Source organism: Pagrus pagrus (genome assembly GCF_965226575.1).
Source record: "Pagrus pagrus genome assembly, chromosome: 10".
Lineage (NCBI taxonomy): Eukaryota > Metazoa > Chordata > Actinopteri > Spariformes > Sparidae > Pagrus > Pagrus pagrus.
In genome coordinates this window covers 14456919-14479948 of record NC_140194.1, presented here as the reverse complement: position 1 = coordinate 14479948, position 23030 = coordinate 14456919, and the positions used below count along the sequence as shown (strand labels likewise).

Here is a 23030-nt window from a genome sequence, read left to right as displayed (position 1 = left end):
GCGCGCTGCTCGCCATCATGATATCTGACAAGCAGCTCCAGGCACTTCGCTGTGTAATGTGAGCAGGACTCCACTTCTGACAGTGTTTTTGTGGAATTTCAATAATTCTCGCCGTCCAAACTTTTTCTATTCAGATATTCATGAGTTTCAAACACACACCTTTCGCAATCGCTTTTCGCTGCCTCTGCGTCGGCTCCCGCGGGCGCACGGATCTTTAATTATCCACGAAACATACATTAAACGTTTGGTGGATCACATTTCAACGGCGTTGCTCTGATCATTTTAAAGGGAGTCGAGTGCATCACAGCAGCAGAACAAAAGTACAAAGAGGTAGAGGAAAAACATCTTGAGCGCTTCGGGTGACTGATCTGCTCATGACACGGAGAAAAAAACACCACGGAGTGTGACTCCACTGTTTTTTTTGTCGAGGGCAACCGAAAACGATCAAACGTTGCATTAAGTAGAACATGACACCAAATTAGACGCAGTGATTAGTGGCCTTAGTATACAGTAGGTCAGTAATAAAGCAGGACACATCTCCAGTGAATGCTCACAAATGCACATACCCAAACACGCAGTCGATAATGATCCTTCACTCAACTTGAAAAACTTATACAGCAGCAGGCCACTTCCAGCAGCCATTGCCATTAATAACATATTAACGATGTATGTCTGCTTTGAAATTATAATATTTTTGCAGAGGCTCAATTTGAAATCCATCACGGGTGTGGGGGGCTCATTACTAGCATGTAGCCGAGGAATTATCGGAACAAGGCCCTTCGCTGCCTGTCTGTCATTACAACACTGTCAGATGTGCTTTGGCTAGGGGGGCTGTTAAAGGGAGCACGGGGACTTATCTGCTCAGCTGTAAAATGATTTTCTGTCTCTCCGAGAGATACCGCCAGTGTGTGTGGGGGGGTATCAGTGATCTGAGAGTAATTAAGATATGGGCTCACATCACACAAGGGCTTTGCACGTGGGAGACGAGCAGATAAAATTGAACGTGAAATAGTTGAGTTTAAAAGAGGGACTTTGATTAATTACAAAACTCTCAAAGGACGGCCCACCCCCTCTTAAATTGAACTGCCATCTAACGGCGGCTGCTCCGGAGCTGATGACCTCGACACCTCCCCTTTATCTTTAATAGGCAGGTTATCTCGTTATTCATTGCAGCTCACCCATTCATTTGCTATATTGCTCTTTCTGCAAGACTGAAATACATCATTATCTTTGTATCACGCTGCTCCATGTAAAGATTTTCTTTAAAGGGTGAGACATTCGTTGGCCGGGTGGAATTTCAATTGAGTTTATGACATGTAGCCTATCCGCACTGGTCTTTTCACTCTCGATGTGTTCGCCAGCAGCACTAAAGATGCTGATGACAAGGTCTCCCTATTAATACATCACTCTGAAAATAGCTGCTGAGGTCTTTCTCAAACCATCTAAATTCCATTTCTCAGGTGTCCTTAAAGGGACAAATTGTTAGATATGGCCAGAATTTTTATACCACTTTGTACCGGCAAGAGGCGCGAATCCAACAGGCTCCCATTGGCCGATGATCCAATATGTTAGCTGTTAGCGTGATAAATGAACAACTGTACACCTTCTGAATTCAAGTTTCTCTCTTGACCCATCAGGTGACCCCTCTGTTCAGGTAAAATGTGTCTCTTCACTCTATTCATGTCGGAGGAAGGGCCTGTGCCAGCAACATCACATGGAGGTAATAGATGTTCACGGGAGCATCATGTTTTGTTGCAGACTCTATTTTTCACCTGTAATTATGGTGTTCAACGTGTTGGATGTACGCGCTTTTTGTTAACTTCTTGTATAACACTGATGGTGCTCTCTATCTGTCCATGAAATATAAAGCTACAGCCCACAGCTCGTTAGCTTAGCTTAGTCTGGAATTAGGCGGACATAGCTAAATGGCCCTGTACAGAAAGTAACATATTTGTTTAATCTGTAGAAAAACTGAATTGTTAAAGCGATATTTATTCTTTTTTACCTACCAAACTATTTCTTGGCTCTGATGAGTTGCTAAGTAAGCAGCAGAGACTATAGCAAGTCATCCCTCCCAGCTAAGAAATAGTGGGATACATAACCTTGGTTTTGCTCTTCAGTTTTTATACAAATTATCAAAGCGATACAATGTGTTTAATTAGTGAGCTTTAGATCTGCTGGGAAGTGGTTTTTGTTATGAGAACAGTATCGATCTCCTCATCTAACTCTCTGCCAGAAAGGGAATAAATGCTTCTCCCAAAATGTCGAACTCTCTCTTCAACTGTCTCCGGTGGAGGCATCGCACCTCCCCCAGCACAGTATTTATGCGATGCCGTGTGCACTCATTTGGTCAAATGCAGGATTGCTTGGGCTCAATTCCCCACAGAAAATAATTGTTCATTTATAGTCTGGCGAGTTACACAACAAAAGCAGTGGGAAGTGAAAGTGGAAATAATGAAATATGCTAAGAGAAGCAGCTCACACTGGGATTTCTTATGGATTGATCACCATTCCCCGTTGTCGCCTCTCTGTCCATATAATTGTAATTGTAAATCCTGTGACTCTGCGGTGTGTGTGTGCTTTCTAGTAAAGCAGAAATGATTTTTACAAAAGCGGCTCCGAGAAGCTTTAGATTAAAGTGCTGATACTTATCGCAGTTTACTGATATGATGTGTTTAGAGAAAGACCCCCATCACTTACTCTTCCTCCAAGCTGCGATGCTAAAGATTGATAAAACTTTCAAAGGGAGTAAATTGATTTGCCTCCTCCTAGCGGGGTTAATAGGCCAGACTTATATACACTGGACAAAGTGCTCAGTTTGCTTTTCAACCCATGTCTCCCCGGGCCTCTGAAATACATCACAAGACATCTGGTTCAATGACAAATCTCAGCTCACTGGCCGTTCCACTGAATACCATTCACAGATGACTGACGATTCCTTCATATAGGACTAAGGAACGGATACAAGCCAAAAAAAAAAAAGGAGGAGTGAACACGATATGAAGAGAAACAAATTTTGTGGTCCAGATAAAGGAGAGCTGGAAGAGCTGTGTGCCGTGCCTTCATGATGATATTTCACCCTGAACAAACAAGCTGAGCCTCACAGAGAGAGGAGAGCATCGATCTACCTGGCTCCAATCATAATACATCCACTTTTCCCCAAGTTTACTTTCTGGCATTCTATCAGGACTTTATAAATTATTTCGGGTGACAAATCGATCTGTTGCTTTGCCCCTCTCTCTGCTGAGTGAAGGGAAACTTATGAGCAGTACGTGTGTGTGCTTCTGCTTATGTAAATGTGTCTCTGCATGTGTGTGTGTGTGTGTGTGTGGATACGCTTGCATGGGTGTTTGTGTGTCGGCTGCTTTGGAGGCATCATCTGCCATCTGGCCTCAAAGTACAGGGGCCACATGGTGGGAAAGCAAATGTCACTGGTCAGGCCAGCCAATGCCAAGTCCCGACAAATGACGTCAGGAGAAGCCCACACTGTCACTGCCCAAACAAACAACCCTGCCGCCGAGTCTGATCCCCTCCTGACCCCTCAGCCTCACTGTCGTTTGCTTGTAATGATGGCGACGGCGATCTAGGAATTAAAGTTTATCTTAGCATAGCGCTAAGCGACAGTCCTCCTGGAAAAGCGCTGAATCCTTAAAAACAAGTCTAATGTATCTGGAGGGCTTACGGAGAAGTTTTGTGGGGAAAACACTGACGGCCTTGGATCGCGGGTATTTATGGACTGTCATAGCGGCCCGATCATCTAAAGGACAACAGGAAGCAGGTCCAAAAAATAGATTGAGCATCTACGTCCGTGCCAGCTGTATTCAAGCCAGTGACATTTAAGTATCAATCAGATGAAATAGTGATGAAATTCTGAAAAGGATCCAGTAAAATGGTACCTCACATCTGCCAAACAAATATGATTGTAATGCAGATGTAGAGTAGATACTATTTCTTCCTCTTTTGGTCGAAATCTGATGTGCTTCAACACAATGGTCGTTTAAATCTACTTGCTCTGGTGCTTGGCCATATGGCCTTAAAATATATTTATATTATTACATTATTATATATTATATTATTTGAGATTATATGTTTGCAATCATACAGACCCTTGTGCCCCCCGCCTATTTCTAAATATGGTCTATAAAGTACATCTAAAATTCATATTAGCTCTTACAAACTTCTCCTCCTTGAATCGAGCTCTGTCTCTGTTTGTTTTTAGACCCGTAAAAAAAAATTAGCATAGTGCAACGACCCATTCATTTGAATCAGTTGTGTTGGAAACACATCTGAAACATGCAGGGCAGGACGCCTCGAGGAGCAGGACTGAGGAACACTGCCATGAAATATCCTGCCTCTGTTACGTATCTTTGTCGAAGTGTTGGATAACCACATTTGAGGGATCACTGTAAAAAAAATTGCCTAAATCTGCCGATATATATTTATATCTGAGGTTTTACTCCCGTATTTGTTGGACTATAATATTGATATTGTAACGATATTGTAGTGATGACTTTTGGTCCATTCACGTAATATTAACAGAATATGGTTTTTGATGACTCATCATCAGTAATGTGGGTATAATGAGCAAGTGGGTGATGGTGAGTATTAGAACAAGTGGGACAGTCTGAAATCACTTTACTGTAATGCAGCCTTTAAAAGCAAGAAGATACAACGCTTATATCACGATATAACAATATCCAAAATCTATGATGACATATAGTCTCATATCATGATCATGATCGATATATTGCCCAGCCCTAATGTGCACAAACTATGGGCACTGAACTCTGAATGTGCTGATTGATGTCTGATTTGCTCCTGTGCTGAGCTTTACAGCTTATTCCTCACTTTTTCTTAGCCTTCACTTTGGTTCACAGAAGCAGCAGGAACATAAAGATTTTAACACTTGCCACAGCTTCATTTCAATTTGGGCGCTGCGGCTGCACAGACAGTGTAAACTTGTTAAAAGCCTTTTGTTTAGATGTTCACATAGCATCTGCTCAGCACCTCTGCGATGGGGATTGTGCTCAACAGATGAGGCGGGTAAACATTGCAACGTCCTTGGATGAGAATTACTATTTCACTGTCGGTTTGCCAGTCGGGCTCCATGCTGTCTTTGGTTTTTAATTACACACACGAGATAAACACACATCTGTATTTTTCTGCGCGGCTACAAGGCCAAAAAACATCAAGGTTGAACTGTCAAGGCAGGTGAGGGAGAGTGCGGTTCAGTTTAGTTTCATGGCCGTGCTTTACATTTTCCAGCCGACGTGTGCAGTGGTGGTTAAGGGACCGCCGGCTGATCTTGCAGTGATGTACTCGAGGAGTTCTCGAAGCCTCAGACACAGTGCTGCAGTGTGAGAGCTTTAGCTATAGGCACAAGCACTCACAGTGACAGACACCTCCCTTTCTCTTCTAATCCCTTCTACACCTCTTCACCAGATGACAAGAGCTACTTTCCCTATAGACACAGTGAGAAGGAGCTAGGTGAAAAACAATTAAAAAAGTGCCAGTGGGTGGAACACTTATCCCCCATCTCACTGTTCCCCATCCAGAATGCATAAATGATAGAATGATTTAATGAGAGAGACCATATTTAAACAGCACATTTGAGTTTTTGCCAGGCTGCAGTGGGGCTAGATACGTAGGCTTTAACACGTTTGCTTGTCTCCAGTGGCAGCAGAGAGCGAAGTTATAAAACTTAACATGCCTTAAAGGGTAAGCCCACCAAATTAACACATTGACATGTGTTTACATGTCTTGAGGAGCACTACTGCATATGTGAAGAAGGTAGTATAAAGCCTTTTGTGGCTCCAGAGGAAGCTGCGCGTAGTTGGATGAATTGCCTCCAATGATGTCACTCAGTGTCTGGTTGCATTGTGGGTAATGCAGGCACCAGGTGTTGAAAAGCAGTCCACTGGTCGCATTGCACTCCTATAACACTGCTGGGCTCATGCATTCCTTGCATCAAAACCTGGCGTCTACATTACCCACAATGCAACTTAGCCTCTGAGTGACATCACTGGAGGCAAATCAGCTAAATACATGTAATACACAATTACACACAAATGTAATACACAATATGCAACAGTACTCTGCAAGACCTGTAAACACACTTTACTTATCTAGCTAGCCTAGCGCTACTGTCGCTGCCGCTACTGCCGCTAACGTTAACATCGCTAACGCTAGCTAGCTAACGTTAGGGCAGTATAGTATGCTGTTTGCATAATGTAGAAATCAGCTATTTTCTCGTTTTTTTCCCCAAAAAGTGGAAACTACTAAGACTCTTGTTGCTGACAAAACACAGATTCTACCTGATCCAACGGTGTTGGGGCCCACATAGTGATTTTTTGGGCAGAAAAGCCCTGGCGGTGCGCTCCAGACCGCTGAAAGAAGAAACACTGCATATTGTCTCAGTGACAACAATATCTTGACAGTCACCGATGTATTATCGACACTGCCCCCTTAGCGGTTCACTGTTTGTTTTTTATATGACATCAGACATCAGAGCAAGGAGGGTGTGGGTGCATGACATTAGAGAGACAAGAATATGGTGAAAATTGTCACCTAGGCAAGGAAAAAGGAAAAAGAGCGACGGCGGCCGCACAAAAAAGGCAGAGCGTTCAGAAAAAAGTAGCTAGGCACTGCGCCCTTTCTCGAGGCGGCCGCCTGCTACACTATCAGCTGACAAACCTTGTTAGAAGCTGGAAAAAAACTGTCAGATTTCTTACACAGACATAAACAAAACATCATTACAGACCTCACAAACATTGTAAAATTGCTTCAAAATCATAATAATGTTATTCAGGAAAAGATGTACTTTTACTCTGCACCGTGCTACAAGCTCAGTAGATGTTTTTTTAAAATATCTGTTTACATAAAAATGTTATCATTATGACCTTTACTGTGGAAATGAGGTTGAGTTACCCTTTAAATGATAAAAAAGCCTATCTAGCACTACCAGTCATGTGAACCACACGTACCCATATGGCCTATTTGTGGCTTTCTGACAACCAGCAGTTGTTAAATTACAGATTATCCCAGCAATCCTGACGGGGATAAAACTAGTCATACGCTCCTCCAGCGTAAACATCAGCCTGCACTACATATCACACACACACGAACACACACTTATAAATAGCTTCACACATGAGTGCCACGCATGTGCGCACACATGCACACACGGACACAGAGACACAAACACACCAGCTGCCATAAAGAAACAAGAAGACCTTCTCTATTTTACACATCCGCAGGGGGTCAATAACTCATTAGAGCCGGAGAGAGGCAGAGGCAGCTGAGGGAGATGACGTGGTTGGAGAAGGGCTGTGTGTGGCTGTTCACCTGAGGATATCAGCATGTCATTGTGCCCAGAGGTCATGAGGACGATTCATGACTTCATTAGCGGCATGTCATAAAACATGCCAGGGTGTTTCCAGGCCTGAAATAGGGTACCGCGTGTAATTTGCCTGTTTTATTCGTCTCTAACCTTTTTCTCCTTTTCGGGGATTTTTTACTGCTCACCCTATTGGCTTTTTATTTATGACCCTTTTATCGCTTGTCATGAACTTTGCATCTCGTTGAAATGCTCCATAAAAATGGGGTTTATTATGAGGTTAAACTAGACCTCCGTCCCACTACCGACCCAGTGCAGCAGAGCACTGAGCCCATACGATTGTCTTTAAAGGCCTTGTAGGCATTGAAGCAAATATTTGCACTGTAGATGATTCACTCTGCTCATGTGTTATTTCTGGCTTAAACTTACAAGATCGCTTCAATAGTTTCTAATATTTTGAGCTTCTCTTTTGATGACCCGAATCAAATAGCGGCTGCCCCTTCACTTCTTCCTTAACAAGCCCTGGCACGTCTCCAGTGAAGGGGACTCATCTGTTTAATCATCTCAATCACTGAGCTGGACCTGACTATATATAGAATACAGAAAACAGGCCGCAGTGTGGGCTGCGTTAGTGTACTACATTGGACAGACTGTTGCTGTCAGTGGATCAAATGCAAAAAAAAAAAAAAAATGGCTGTGTGTGTGTGTGTGTGTGAGCCCACATGAGTGTCTAAAGGTCAGTCAGTGTGTGTGTTTGTTTTGGGTGCATGCCTTTGCGCTTCAACACTGAACACACTTAAGAACCTGTTTACAAAATGTATCCAGTTACACAACCTAATCCCGAAAGCTTCAGCGTCACTTCATCGGTACAAGTTCAAAACGCCAGCAGGCTCTATCTGGCTCGACTAGACAAGAGTCTGATTATGCATCATGATTACTGGAAGCCACTGCTAACCCTGATGTCTGCAAGTTTTTTTAATCAAATTTATGCATGTATTATAAATCCAGATCAGTGGCTCTCATCTTTGAACTGATGTCCATGCGGCGGTGCCACAAAAATAACACAAAAACCGCCAAATGAGTCGTTCAACCTTGTTGAGGACGCATGCTAATTACTTGATCCAAAGTGTAAATCCATAAACACACAGACGATGTAATTAAATCATCTGCACGGCTCTGTGTCAACACCAATCATCTGAAATGACCTTGGAACTTCTTGAATTGGAGCGTGTTTGTAAAGTGTGTCAGCACCTTGGAGGCTGTCATTCTGACCATCCCAGCACGCCGCAGACCAGCGTTATACAAAAAATGACTCATCCTGTACAGCGATTTCTAAAGATCACCTCCACACATGTATTAAAGCAGGGGGCTTCAACATCTTTTAGGCCAAGGACCCCTTAACTGACAGAGAGACGGGTCAGGGACCCTTCTACATAATGTATATTGTACAAAATTCTGGTGCATATTGACCTCGCTTTACAATAACATGTAGTGAAGCCTGTACTGCCGTGTATAAACAACTGAGCAGCAGTCGTAGCATGGCAAATGTTAAGCATGTTAGCCTCACCTACTGCATTTTCTCTGGATGGTTTGTGAGGTGGAGGGTATGTCAAAGTCACTGTGGCTCACAGGAATCTCTGTACACGTGGGATGATAATAAAGAGAACTGACCAATATGTTTCAACAATACGTTAGCTGACTAGTTCACCGCATTGCACAGGGATTTAGCATATAGTTAGGTAGCTTGTGTAACAGAGTTTGTATAGTATGTGAGTCCAGTTGCCATTATTGCGTATTTTGATAATGATGTATTTGTGAGCTCAAGGACGGTTTCTGTGAGAGGTGGTAAACAAATGCTGCTGGTGGGTTTGAAACGTTGCCAGTTAACAAGAGACGTGCGGGAGGTTGTCGGCGCAGCATTGTGTACAAATAATGTGTATTTTTGACCATATGCCCCTTTGGTACGAGCAGAAGTGCAATGTGGTTTACGAACTGTCGACGAGAAGAGTTACGAGTGGGTTGCTGTATTTTTTCATTGCTGAAATGTTCAAATAACATAAAGCCCTTTCTAAGTTAGCTAGCTTTTTTTTAAAAATCAAAACATTATCAAACAATGATTTGTGGGCCCTCGAGGGGTCACGGACCCCTGGTTGAAAACTCATGTATTACAAAGATATTCTCTAATGTGTGTCTGACATGGTTTTTGCAGGGGAAAAAAAACACAATAACCACATTAAAATCCTTAACATAGCTCCTCTTCCTCTCCCTCATTCATTTATTTTTGTTTTTTGTGAATGTCATATTATATATCAATCAATGTCAGGTATTATAAATGTGTTTAAAGGCTGGTGATTTGCTGTCATACTCAACCTAACCTCTACTATTTGGAAATAGTTTATGTATAATAGCTTTGTAATATTTGTGATGTCACAAATGATGCTCGTAGGCCTCTTAAAATCGGATTTTCAACAAGCACAGAGTAAAATTCACTCTTTCAGAATGAATGCAAAAACAGCCTTCTAGTGTCAAACTGTGCTCATTCATCATCCTACACAGTGATTCTCAAACATTGGGGAACAAGAGGAACGGAGGGGGTCTTAAAATATTACACAGGGTAGTCCTGTGGTTTCACTTCTTGTAAAGTCTTATGATGAATTAGGAGAATTTACAAACCAAAGCCAAGCGGACATGTGAGGCGCGGTAGATAAAAAACGGCCTACCTTTTAAATTAAAACACAGTGGCTATCTGTGCTCAGACAAGCTTGCAGCTACTCTGGCATCCAGCTCAGCTCAGCTGGGACGCCTGTGTTAGGTGCCATTTGGCAACCGCTGGAATATTTAAATGCCCTGATGAATACATAGCCCCTGGGCCTGACTGCTCAAACTGAACACTGAGCGTGCTCTGACATGCTCAGCATACACTAATGGGACTTCTGACAGTCCTGTGCATTCATCCTACAAAAACTCAGCATTGTGCCAGAGGGGACCAGAGGCTGAGTGGGAATATAGTGCACTGGCTGAAGATCTGGAAAACAAAAGGCCACAAGTCAGACTGTGGAGCATCAAATGTGTCCATCAGCAGCCTGACAGACTGTCCTTCAGCAGGACACCAAGACACTTCCCTCTCACTTGTTGCAAATTACAGTGCAGTGCTTTGGTTCTGAGCAACAGCTGCTAAAGAGAATAAATCCACACCTCATTTCGGCTGGGGCTGGGAGTCTGGGTTAATGGTCAGAGAGACCGTCCATTTTCTAGAAGCTCAGCAGCTGTGTGTACTTAAGCATGGCTGCGAACCCCTGTGTGCTTAGCTGGAGCTGGAGGAGATCTTTAGCTGATTGACTACAGTAAAACAAGCCAGGGAACAGCACACAGAGGCGGGAGGAAGTGGCGTCTGCAGGGACGTTGAAAGCTGTGGCGCTGTCCGTGGTGCTGAAAAACAAAAACAGACAAAAAATCCGCTCAGGGCTTGAGAGGGAACGTGCTCTTTATGTCCTCATATGGTCCACGCTGCAGCACGAGCTTCACAGTGGCACAGCTGCATGGACTCCCGTCGGAGCCGCCAGTGTTGTGTTATGGAGCACAAGAGACATTTCATTGATTATGCTTATTTTGGAAAATGTCAGTAGGGCAGTGTAGCCCGATGATGTTGACCTTTTAAGCTGTGTAACTCCACTGAACGGCATCACAGCACGATGCAATCCAAGAAACAATATTGATCACCATTTGTTGCAGATCTGTGCACCGTTTATTTATTTCTCCTTTTTTTTTTTTTTTTTAAAGAAAGCCCCAATAAGTCTGAACATTGCAATAGATACATTTCACCAGGAGCAATGCGCATGGCGTCCTGTGAGAGTTTCAATCCGTCAAAAAAACCCAAAAGAAATCGCTTTAAATTCTCCAAACTGACAGTGTTTCAATATGATCATCTTTATTCTTCTCTTAAAGGGATTTTCTGGCAAAAAAAAAGGAGGAAAACTTCAAAAGAACTGTGCATTAATGCGCTGAGAGAAAATTAATCACGACCTCCACATAAAAAAAAAACAAGCCAGCTCATTAAAGACATCTCACCATATGCACACTAACATAAACGACATTATGCACTCAGGGTAAGTTGAACGCAGCCATATATGCACAAAGACATACGCGCTAACTTGAGCTTTTGGAGATGCCGCCTACTTAGACGACCATTACGCATTGATTAGTCCCCCCGGAGCGAGGCAGCAGAGGAATTTCTGGGTGCAGATAGGACCACTCCTCTCTCTCTCTCTCTCTGCCTCTCTCTCCGCATGTGATTTTCTCTCCTCTCTCCACAGTCGGGGCTCGGCGGTGGCGAGGAGGGGGGGAGGGTGGTCTTGCAGTCGACGAGAGGAGAGGAACAGGAGTTTATTGAAGGAGTAGCTGCAACGGGAGAGAAAAAAACGCATGCGAGTGAAGCACCTCGCCGACGGTGACAGGAGAGAAAGGGGAGGAATGACCGCTCCGTGCCGAGAAACTGCCGCTTGAATTTGTTTAACTTGTTGATGCGACGTTTTTCTACTGTTTTTTTCTTCCCCCCCTCTGTCGTCTGGGCTGCGGTGACAGATAGATGGGAGGCGGAATCGCAAGTGTGCTCATCCGAGGATAGGTTTCCTGTTTTTTTGTTGTGTGTGTATATTTATTAAACTCGCCGTGGATGCAGTTTAAAGAGCAGCCTTACCTAAGGTGGGTGGTTTTCCCTTACTTGGATTTTCATAGAGAAATCTACCCCTCGCTTATTGACGGGTGACGTTTTTTCGAAATCCAATTCATATTCTGCCGCAAAGTAGGCTTCCATAACTGAACAGTTGCAACGAGGAAAAGGCTTGAGAGTGGTACTATGCGCAGGATCAGTAGAAGTGAATGGATGTGTGTGTTTTCCTACAGTCTGCTGAGCCCTCGCTGCTTCAAACCCTAACCACCGGTGTCTCTGTCTGTTCTTCCTGCAGATGCAATTCATCTCTGAACCGTAGCACTGTGATAACCGGAGCAGGGTTGTATTGAACACTACAGGTCAGCATGGCAGCAGGTGTAGCGGCGTGGCTCCCGTTCGCCCGAGCGGCGGCCATAGGATGGATGCCCGTGGCGAGCACCCCGATGCCCATCCCTCCCCAAGACAAGAAGAAAGGCAAGGACGGACTCATCATCCTCAACGTGAGTGGGACCAAGTTTCAGACGTGGCGAACCACTTTGGAGAGGTACCCGGACACTTTGCTGGGGAGCACGGAGAGGGACTTCTTTTTCCACGAGGAGACGAACGAGTACTTTTTCGACCGTGACCCCGACATCTTCAGACATATCCTCAATTTTTACCGCACGGGGAAACTACACTATCCGCGCCAAGAGTGCATATCCGCGTACGACGAGGAGCTCGCCTTCTTTGGCATAATCCCCGAGATCATCGGGGACTGCTGTTATGAGGAGTACAAGGACCGGAGGCGCGAGAACGCAGAGAGGCTTCAAGACGACGAGGAGGACGTGAACAATGACGTCACGCCGGTGAACCTGACTTACCGGGAGTTCCTGTGGCGGGCTTTTGAAAACCCCCACACCAGCACCGTAGCGCTGGTCTTCTACTATGTCACAGGCTTCTTCATTGCCATATCAGTTATGGCCAACGTGGTGGAGACGGTTCCGTGCGGGACTCTGCCCAACAGGTCAAAGGAGGTGTCCTGCGGGGACCGTTACGCGCTGGCTTTCTTTTGTTTGGACACTGCGTGCGTCATGATCTTCACCTTCGAGTATCTCCTCCGTCTGATCGCAGCTCCCAGTCGGTACAAGTTCATGAAAAGTGTGATGAGCGTCATCGACGTGGTCGCCATCATGCCTTACTACATCGGCCTGGTCATGACCGACAACGACCAGGTGAGCGGCGCTTTCGTCACGCTGAGAGTCTTCCGGGTGTTTCGGATTTTCAAGTTCTCCCGGCATTCCGCGGGGCTGCGCATCCTGGGCTACACCTTGAAGAGCTGCGCCTCCGAACTGGGCTTCCTACTATTCTCCCTCACCATGGCCATCATTATCTTTGCGACGGTCATGTTTTATGCAGAAAAAGGCTCCACAGCCAGCAAGTTCACCAGTATCCCTGCGGCGTTTTGGTACACCATTGTCACCATGACAACACTCGGGTAGGTGGTTGCATATAAGTCCATAAACCCTTTTTACGCGCCTCCTGTAACTCACTATAAATCACCGCCCCGGCTGGCTTAGCTCTTATGAAAGGGCCATATTGGTGGCGAAACAAAAACAAACCCTCAGACGAGCCTCTGGTTTGTGTCTCTGAGCCGCACAGAGCCCTGACTGGTGCCAAGGCTCGGCCACAGGTGTGCGTCTAATGGGCACATTAGATAGTCAGTATGAGGGCAGGGTGCAGAGGTTGGGCCTCGTCCCTGTCTGTTTTAAAAGGGAATGCGCTGGAGAGGTAACCAGCAAGGGACACACACACACACACACACACACACACACACACACACACACACACACACACACACACACACACGTTTCAGCCAATCAACACACATTAAAATCCTACCTCACAGCACAAATAATGATCCCTCATGTTGCATTTACAGGCCAAACTGAGGCACAAGTGATTTAATTAAAGGGGGCGCGCACACACACACACACACACACACACACACCTCTCTCTCTCTCTCTCTCTTTAACGAGCTACAGTAAATATTTGAACGCTAATTTCATGCTCGTGAACAACGTCAGCTGCACAATGTGCTGATGTGGCATAAAATAATTAAACGCGCTTAAGACGATTACATCAAATTAATTTGTATTGATGAGCGCACTCAACCGCTCAGCTGCTCGGGTAGGGTTATTATTATTATTACTATTATTATTATTATTGTTATTGTTATTGTTATTATTGCCACTATTGGCTCCAGCTCAGCGTTGTGGGGCGGCGCTCTCTCTCTCTCTCTCTCTCTCTCTCTCTCTCTCCAAGGTGCTGAAAAGTTGTGTCAATGAGCACATTTTTTTTTTTTTTAACTGAATGGATGAAATGAATGTCGGCTGTGCGGGAAATAATAATCGGACCGTTTTCTGATGCGTGTGTGAAAACACCCCTGCTTGTTTCTTTACTCACTGCTGCTGCACGTCTGAGGTCGAGCAGCCACTCAGCCAGTGTTGGTCCTCCTCCTCCTCCTCCTCCTCTTCTTCTTCACCGCTGACACAGAAATGAGGTCCTGTTGAAATAATGTTGTCTTTTAATTTCAGAGCCATAACACCGCAGATCAAACGTCGCAAAACAAATTGCCACTGGCTGTTTGTGCTTGTGTGTGTGTGTGTGTGTGTGCATGCTTGAATGTGTGTCTGCAGGTGTGTGTGTGGCATAAATCTGTGACTATAAAGTTCAGATTTTTCTTTATTTTTATTTGTGGTTTAACCGAGATACGAATGTTTATGCTGGTATGGCTGACTTTTCGTGTGTTTGAAGTCGACCCTCTCTCTCATATCTGCATCGATGCAGCCACTCTGCACCTGCTTACCCTTCTGCAGGCAACACATATTATTATTGCTATTGTTGGAATTATTATTATTATTATTATTCACTGTCACCATGCCCAGCCTGTCTCTACCCGCCGTCACGCTGCGGATGACTCTGAGTTAGTGGATTTCCTGTCTTCTTAATAGCATACAGAGCTTCCCCCCCCCCCCCGCGCTCGCTCAATACCAGTCGAACCACCACTCACCCTCGAAATGACCAATGAGTGAATAATTAGTAATATGCACCATCCGCTGATTGAAGCTGCCACCTCAAACGTAATGCAGCGTTTTTTTTCCACGCTCTCCATTCAGATTCAAAGCGCAGATGAAAGATGAGTTGTGTAAGAGGGTACATTATTTATCTTTGGGGAGCAACAAAGATATTTGCTGCATTCAGCTCGGAATCCCCTTTGTGTTGCTTAAGACGGATTTGAAAAAGATGTTCCGTGGTGCGAGAACAAAACTGAAATGTCCTTGATAATGGGAACGTTTCTGTCACTCCATTGTGCACCATGACAGCCGGGCTGACAGATTTGCAACCTGTACTGAAGCCTTGCAGTGGTGCAGAATGCTGCATAGTGGACCACCGGTGGAGAGGGCTGAATACCCATCACTGAAAGACAAAGTCGGCCTCTTCTCATGATCCATCATTGTCTTGAGGTGCTCCTTTTAAAAGCCACATATCTCACACGGCACCTAGAGTACAGTAGAGCTGAACCGTGGTTGTCATTTTCTGCCGAAGACACTGAAGTGAGGAGAATATCTGTTGTTGTGCTCTCCTCCAGTCACCTTCAAATGCTTATCTGATCAGGGGAAATGAGGTATTCTGATGGTTTGTTTCAGACCTCAGCATGCAGAAAAATCGATCCACACCAAACAAATAGTGATTTGAGTCAGATATGAATGGGGTACTCTTTTCATTCGGTTGCAAATAAGCTCTTTAAAGACTAGCGGGGGCGCTTCTGGCTGGAACCTCTATTCGAAGCGTTTGAAAGCATTTGATTTCACTCTGATAGTCAATGATGCTTTATGCCTGCACGGTATCATGATGCCTTTCCACTACATATATTTTCAATTTCCGAGACGCACACCCTGTGGAAGTAAAGACAGTGGCATGCGTTCTCTCCCCTGCTGATGGCCCATTGATTGTGCTTAAGCAGACGTGCAGACATTGGGAGAGCAGGGGCTCCTGTTCAGAGGCACTTGGCAGGCAGCCTGAATGAAAGGGAAGGGTGCCTGGAGACTAGCGGAGAATCAATAGCACTGTGCAGCTGCGTGTCACACCTCTGTGTCTACTGCTCTGTGCCACCAAACACAGGACAAGACCCACTTATCCCTCCTTATTTATTGAGCCTAATCTCTGTGGCTGCTTCACAAAGAGGAATCTGCCTCTGTCAGAATGCTGCCGCCAAGATCTTCAAGCATTGGGTGTAAAATTTTTGATTTTTATCTGTGGTATTGCCCTTTGCAATATCTTTGAAACCTGCACTACGGTCTGAGGGTGTAATTGCGTGACTTGATTCGTCCGTTAGATTCCAAAGTAAAGATAGCGTTGCACTTTGTTAGTCTGGAATCAGATGTTGCAGTGTTTTCCTGCTCTTGTTTTCTCCCGATGATCCACACAGTCAGGGTGAATTAGCTGCAGAGGGAGTTTTTGGTGCTTCAGATCTTTTAAGTGATTTAAGGTGTAATGGAGTGCACTGCTGAGAGCAGCTGTGAAAACGGTGGAAGTCAAGCGCAACCCACAAGGGAAGAGGAGCGGGGAGGACAGGGTTTAGTCTGGCAAAGAGACACACACGTTACCCCGGACACAAACAGACATTACCTTTGATAGACAGAACAGGCCAGGGCTTCGGACACAAACATTTTTTCAATCTCTCAGTCCTCGTTTCAATATGCCTCTTTGAGCCGCTCGCCTCCGGATAATACTGAGAGGGATGATCGTTCTAATTACTGATTTGTCGCAACATTGACTATGTGCATCGTCCCACGTTGAAACAAACGCCGCCGCACATTGTCGTTACTCAACAAACGCAGAATTTATCACCATGTCGTTTGTCTGTGCTGCAGCTCCGCCCACCAAATACGACTGGAAGGGCTTGACAAGTGAGCCCTATAAACCTCTCAGGAAAGGATTTATAAGACAGAGGAGGCAAGGTTAACAGACACGAGGGTCACTGTAGGGCCCATAAACCACCACGAGTATCACCATTATCAAGCTTGCCAGTTTTGACACCTCAACCCCAGGGCAATCAAAGCCTACAATGCAAAGCATTAAGTTCGTGCTTGGATGTGGTGCGGAGCAAAGCTTTTTGAAGTCCAAACCCTTCACTGCATGTCAAATGTAATTGAAATATACAGGAACAATCTGGAGGGCCTTTCACTGTATCTGTACCCAAGAGATAACAAATGCAGTCTTGATGATGAGTACTATACTCGTGTGGTGGGATAAGTTACCGTGCCCCTGGCAGGCGTTGCAGAGGATTTTCACTCTTTCTTTTTTTTCCACCGAGCACGACAGTCAGCGAGAACATTTGGTGTGTTTGATTATGTACCGCAATGAGTGTAATTTTTGTGTTCAGTAGAATACATTACACCACTTGGCATTGTGTATGTTATGCACATTATGAAAATCAGCAATCCATTATGGGCGATGTGATGTATTACCGTGTAAAGCAGAAGTGGCTGATGTGAGATGTGTAGGCTGCCATTAGCCTGTAGGCTCCCAGCGCTCCTCCAGGTGCTTCATTGAGGAGGAGAGGTGGTGCTAATACGAGGCTGGTATAATAGTCCTGAAGTGACAGGTGACTTAATGAGGGGAACCTGGCACTGAAATGTGTTCTGAGCGAGCTCCTTTCTGCCCATGCAAATGACTGCGAAATGGAGGAGTGAGAGCGAGGGACGGGAAACAGGCAGCCTTTCTCACTGGAGATTAAGATCATTGTGAACAGAGATGTATATATATTTTTTTCCCGCTAAACTGAAGAACCACTGCATTTTTTTCTTTTTTCTTTTTTTTTTTAATGCTCTTTGTTTTCATCACACAAACAGTTTCACACTTTGCGGCTAGAGATTTGAAAGGGTGTTGTGGAGGTGTGAGTTGAATGATTAACACTTCATCGACATTCATATATCACAGATTTACTACATCATATTTACGTCGGTCAGAACTTGAAAGACTTTCATTTGCACCCTTAAATTACATTTTAATGATAGTATATATATTATTATATTGAATAATATAATGTCAGGATGAGAATGTATTTGTGGTCAGTCAACCCTGAGCTGAAAAACAGATTGTGGCCAGCTGGTAGGTTGATGTGAGGTTACTGTGTGTGTGAACTGACTCTAAAAGCAGGCATGCGTCACTGCGGATGGTCAGATTGATAAATAATCTATATGGCAAGGACAAAATGGCTGTCCCTCCATTTGATTCGATTTCTTTGACAACCCGTCTTCGAGGCAGCGCCAATAACACTCATTCCACGCGGGGGGTTTTCATTAATTCACTTTGAATGTGCTGCATTAAGCAGGGAAATAGACTAGCATGCTCTGCACTTGGGCCCTGGGTAACGTAGTGTGAGAACATAAAATATGGGATCAGTGTTTTTTACACTGCTCAGCATTTTCATCTTCTTTGTATCGCAAGCAACGTCAAAGATTAATGGAATTTTCCAGAACAAGATTAAAGTTACTCCGAACGAATGCAGCATCACTGCATTAGGAAATAAGGAGATATGTGAGAAAACACATCGCCTCAATTTCATTGTTGTTAGAAAGCATTTGCTGTGCCTGGCTCCACTTCCATCCAATCTAACAGCCCAGAAACCCTGACCCAGCTGGAGTGAATGAATGAAATTGGGAAATATTGCCTATTTTGTGACTATGTGCTATCTTGAAAGTTGATATGTTGTAAGAGATATCGGCTGTAATGTACGGCATGAGATCACTGGATCAAATGGTGTGCAAATGATAAACCCGGAGCCCAACAGCTATCTCCTCCCCCAGTGCTGCATGGCTTATTTACATACTCAGCATTAACATACAGATGAAAATGGCTCGTCTGGTCATGGAAATTGGTATGCAGACACACATAATGCCTCCTCATCACTTTGTTGAAATATACACATGTATTCAAAGTGCTTTCTCTTAGCATTTGATCCATGCAATTATCATGTTAGGATCGCGGTGCATAGACAAGATTTTAGGATTGTCAGGATATACTTTATGTAAAGCTCGTTATTCTAAACACTGTTATTCCCTGTTATTGCTATTACTATTAACACTAGGCCACTAGTGACCAACGGCGAGACTGAGACCTTTCATTATTAAAGGAGGTAATGTAGAGTTATACCAAGTCACGATCTGTCAGGTGAACATTATCATCATTAATAGGCTGCTTTTGAATATTTGTCATCACAGACAACATTTTTTTTCAGGGCCGATGCTGTTCACAGAGAAAGAATGATGCACAACCAAAAGTAGTGCGTTTTTAAATGTATCTATTTTATCAGCAACCTGTCACAGATATCACCGATAGCGATAATTGTAAAAAGGCTGACTATCGGACTCGATAGTGAGCCAGGCCGATAATGGGTCAATCCCTAATTTTTTACTATTCTTTAATGCGAGCATCAATACCCAAAATGCAACGTAGTGCTGGTCGTATGAGTCATCTAGTTATCGATCCAATTCCAAACAGAAGCACATGAAGCACATTTCTTCGCACTTTACAATATACACCACATACATCGTACACCTTTCACTGACAGCTGATTTGTTCGTCACTTTCCAGCGTCCACTGGTAATTCTGTATTCGCTGTAGTTTTTCTTTTCGCTTTTATGTCAGTTTAACGTGTTCTTTATGACACTTATGCGCCCTGTTAGTGAATACGTTTCTGGATTTGAGATTCGTGATTTGTCTGCCTTCTATTCATCTGCAGTGTTTTTTTTCCTCCTCCATGCCACCAGTGTATTGTCAATATGTTGTCTTGCTCGTAGTTTACATCCCAGATTCTTGTCCTCACGTCAAGCCAAGAAAACCGTTAAACCTCTCCATGCTCCCCCGGCGGAGCCCGCCCCTCAGTTTGACAACCACTACGTTAAGATGAAGTGCACTGTTTCCTCAGCCGCCGCACTACTCTCCCACTCTGAACTTTTTTTTGAAGGTTTTTATATTCTATTGTGTAAATTCGTACCCTTTCATTTGAGTCAGCTCTCACTTTGAATACACCATTTTCACACAGCAGAGAAAACCCTTTTCGGTAGTTCAAGAACAGCAACTGAAAAAAAGTTTCCAAGGAGAGTGACTACTACCCACCTGTTTAAACTTTCATGCTCAAGGTTTCACTGTAAGGTCAGAAAACTAATTATTCACACAGCATAGCGCTGAAACAACAGAAAAATGAATTGATACGAGTAATTCCCTCAGGGTCACATAAGCATCATGAAAAAAGCCATTCAAATAAATAAGTTAAACATATGCACACAGAGCTGCAGCACTTTTAATGTCAGCTGCGGCTGTCTGAACAACCAGCAACTCCCCGCATTGGCATGTCATGAGTCCTGTTTGAGGGAGAAACAGTTGCGCTTTTATTTTTAGACGCTGCTGTCACTATGGTAAACACTGAACTAGCCTTCATTATGCCGCGTTTCCCAGACCCGAACCAGCCTTTGCCTCATTCCTGACCTCGAAATTCAGCTTTGCAGCACAGATGTAGGAACAGAAAGTTGTTAGGAAGGTGATGATCCCACCCGTCAGTGAGAGGAGTTTGGGAGGGGTGTGTTGCTCTTCGCACTGTTTTTTCTATTTTTTTTATTTTCTGTCAGGCGCGTGGGACAGCATAGCAAACACAATATCTTGAAACGGTGCCAGCTTTTATAATGCCAGAGTGTGAGTATCCCTCCCCCTGACATTTGTCTCTTTATCAAAAATGCCCCTCAGCCAACAAGCCAACATCTGTGATCAGCAGAGATTCAGAGATTATAGCTAACAGCAATCATCAGTCTGCCGTGTGAGGCAAACAGAAAAGATTCAAAGAGTGATGTAACTTCTGCTGGTGTCGTACCTCGTTTGAAGAGCGATCCGATGTCACTGTAGATACAAGTTTAAGCAGAAAGTTATGCTCTTTTTAAAGCCTCTCAGCAAAACATGAACTGGGGTGAAATGAGAGAAATCCATTACCCTGACAGTTACCCTGGTTTTAAAGCATCTACACTTAAATGCTGTGTAGCATACATTTATTTCATGGTGACTCACTTTCATTGTGTGATAGTGTGTAATGTTAACACCGGTTCCTCTTTTGTATCCTGCGAGAGCGTCCAAATCAATATAGACTTTTTTATGTGCCAGAGACAAACAGGAGGCAGGGCTCGTCGTCAGATTCAGAGAGCGCGGAGAAACTTTGACGCTCACACATTAATTACCAAAAGCTTGGTTTACAGCCCATTCATAATACCTGAACGTGAGCAGCTTCGCGGCAAAGTCATGAATATTGATTCAGCCCGTTTGTCAGCTTAAAGCTCTGCTTCACCGTTCATGAACCGTCTCGTTTTCAGGAATCTTGTGGCAGTTTACAGCGCTGGGATACCACAATAAAAGCTCCTCATGATCAATACTGATCCCACTTGAATGAAATCCACAGCGGTAGCTGTAAAGGCAGAATACAGATCTCTGTACAGGGTGCAAGTGCGACTTGGAATGGAGCTGCCCATACCAGCCGCTGTTAACCCAGTTTCATTGTTGAGCCTTTGCCACAGGCTCCATAGATTATTAGTTTCTGTATGCACTATGAATGATAAGAGGCTATGTCCCATTTCAGTTTAGGTATAAAGAGCTTCCTCCCGTCTGCCTGGCAGGGAGGTCCTGCTGAGATGAGGGATGTCAGCCTGTCACCCTGACGCATGGCAGCTGTTTCCTGCCTGCCCCAGCTTCTATAAATAGCTAAATATATCACCTAATGTAGGCCGTTTGGTCAAACAGAAACTAAACAAGGCACGTGTTCTAAGGACATTTATCTCTCTTTCACCTCAAACTAATTTCTCATGTCCAGGTGTATCACCACTTTCACATCTTAATATTTTCCTCCTCTTTGACTGTCTGCACACGGTCACAGATGGACTGATGGAGTATTAAGTGATAATCATATAGTGCCGTCATTTCATGTCAAGTTCAGACTTTTAGACACTGATCATTTCTGCTCATCTAATGAAATAGATCATTTAAAGATAAATACTATAAATATATCTGTTACCAGAGGTGGCAAAAGTACACACGTTCTTAACTCCAGTAGAAGTAAACTAACTGAACCTCTGAGAGACTGTTAAACTTCAAGGTAGAATCTGTAGGATTTGTCCGAGCTGTTCCTAAACGCACCAGAAAGAGACCTGATTGTTGAGATTCATTCCCAGGACGTCAAATACCAACATTTTGGACTGACAAAGCATTGTACTGTAAATAATCGATAATCAATAATTCCCTTCAAATACAACCACAGTAAGACTAAAGTAACGAGCCTGTTTTGAAAATGTATTCATACATGTATTCATACATTTTCCCCCAACAAACAGGGGCAGCATATAACCAGAGTCACCACTAACTGTTGCCAACTGTATATTTTCTATACACCCATGACTGTAGCTACTGTTAGCTTCTTAGCCCAGTTAGCTGTGCAGCTAGCCGGACTGCCAGGAGGATGTTGGTGTTTACACCACTAGCACAAGAGCCTTCGACCGCAGGGGAGAAAGAGGTTTTCAGGCCTGGGGCTAGCTGGTTAGCATGCTAACTTCAGTAAATATCTCTTTAACACAGAGCATAGACGTCAAAACTGTTATTTCTTCGCATGCTGTTCATTATTGTAGTAACTAAAATTCTTGCGTGTTGCACCTTTACAATGTAGGGAGCAAAAGTAAATTGTCAAAATAAATGCTCAAGTGAAGTACAGATACCTGAAAAATCTATAAGTATTTGTATTTTGTTGCTTTCCACCTCTGTCTGTAGTTATTCTGCTATCTATTGACGCTGTTAACACAACAGCCAGTTCCTATTATTACAGCCACCATTAGGCTTACGGGTATATTTGTGATGGACACAATAAAACCTGCACAGTAAAAAGCATATAGCTCTGCAATAACTACCAGTTTGTGAAAACTGCCCTTTAGTGTTGTTGTTGTGTAATTTGTG

The 23030-nt window shown here is 44.0% G+C and overlaps 1 protein-coding gene across 2 annotated transcripts in view; it reads left to right on the top strand.

Moving 5' to 3' along the window:
* Positions 1 to 11527: 11527 nt before the first annotated feature.
* The window catches only part of LOC311264209 (A-type voltage-gated potassium channel KCND2-like), a 36893-nt gene continuing 25390 nt past the window's right edge, over positions 11528 to 23030 (top strand). Inside the window, exons 1-2 of one of the 2 annotated variants that reach the window (XM_084364893.1) lie at positions 11528 to 12037; positions 12301 to 13479. In XM_084364893.1, the coding sequence (XP_084221019.1) occupies positions 12371 to 13479 (1109 nt within the window). In that variant the 5' untranslated portion in view covers positions 11528 to 12037; positions 12301 to 12370. The remainder of the gene's footprint in view (positions 12038 to 12300; positions 13480 to 23030) is intronic. The other variant, XM_084364894.1, reaches the window with a different exon arrangement.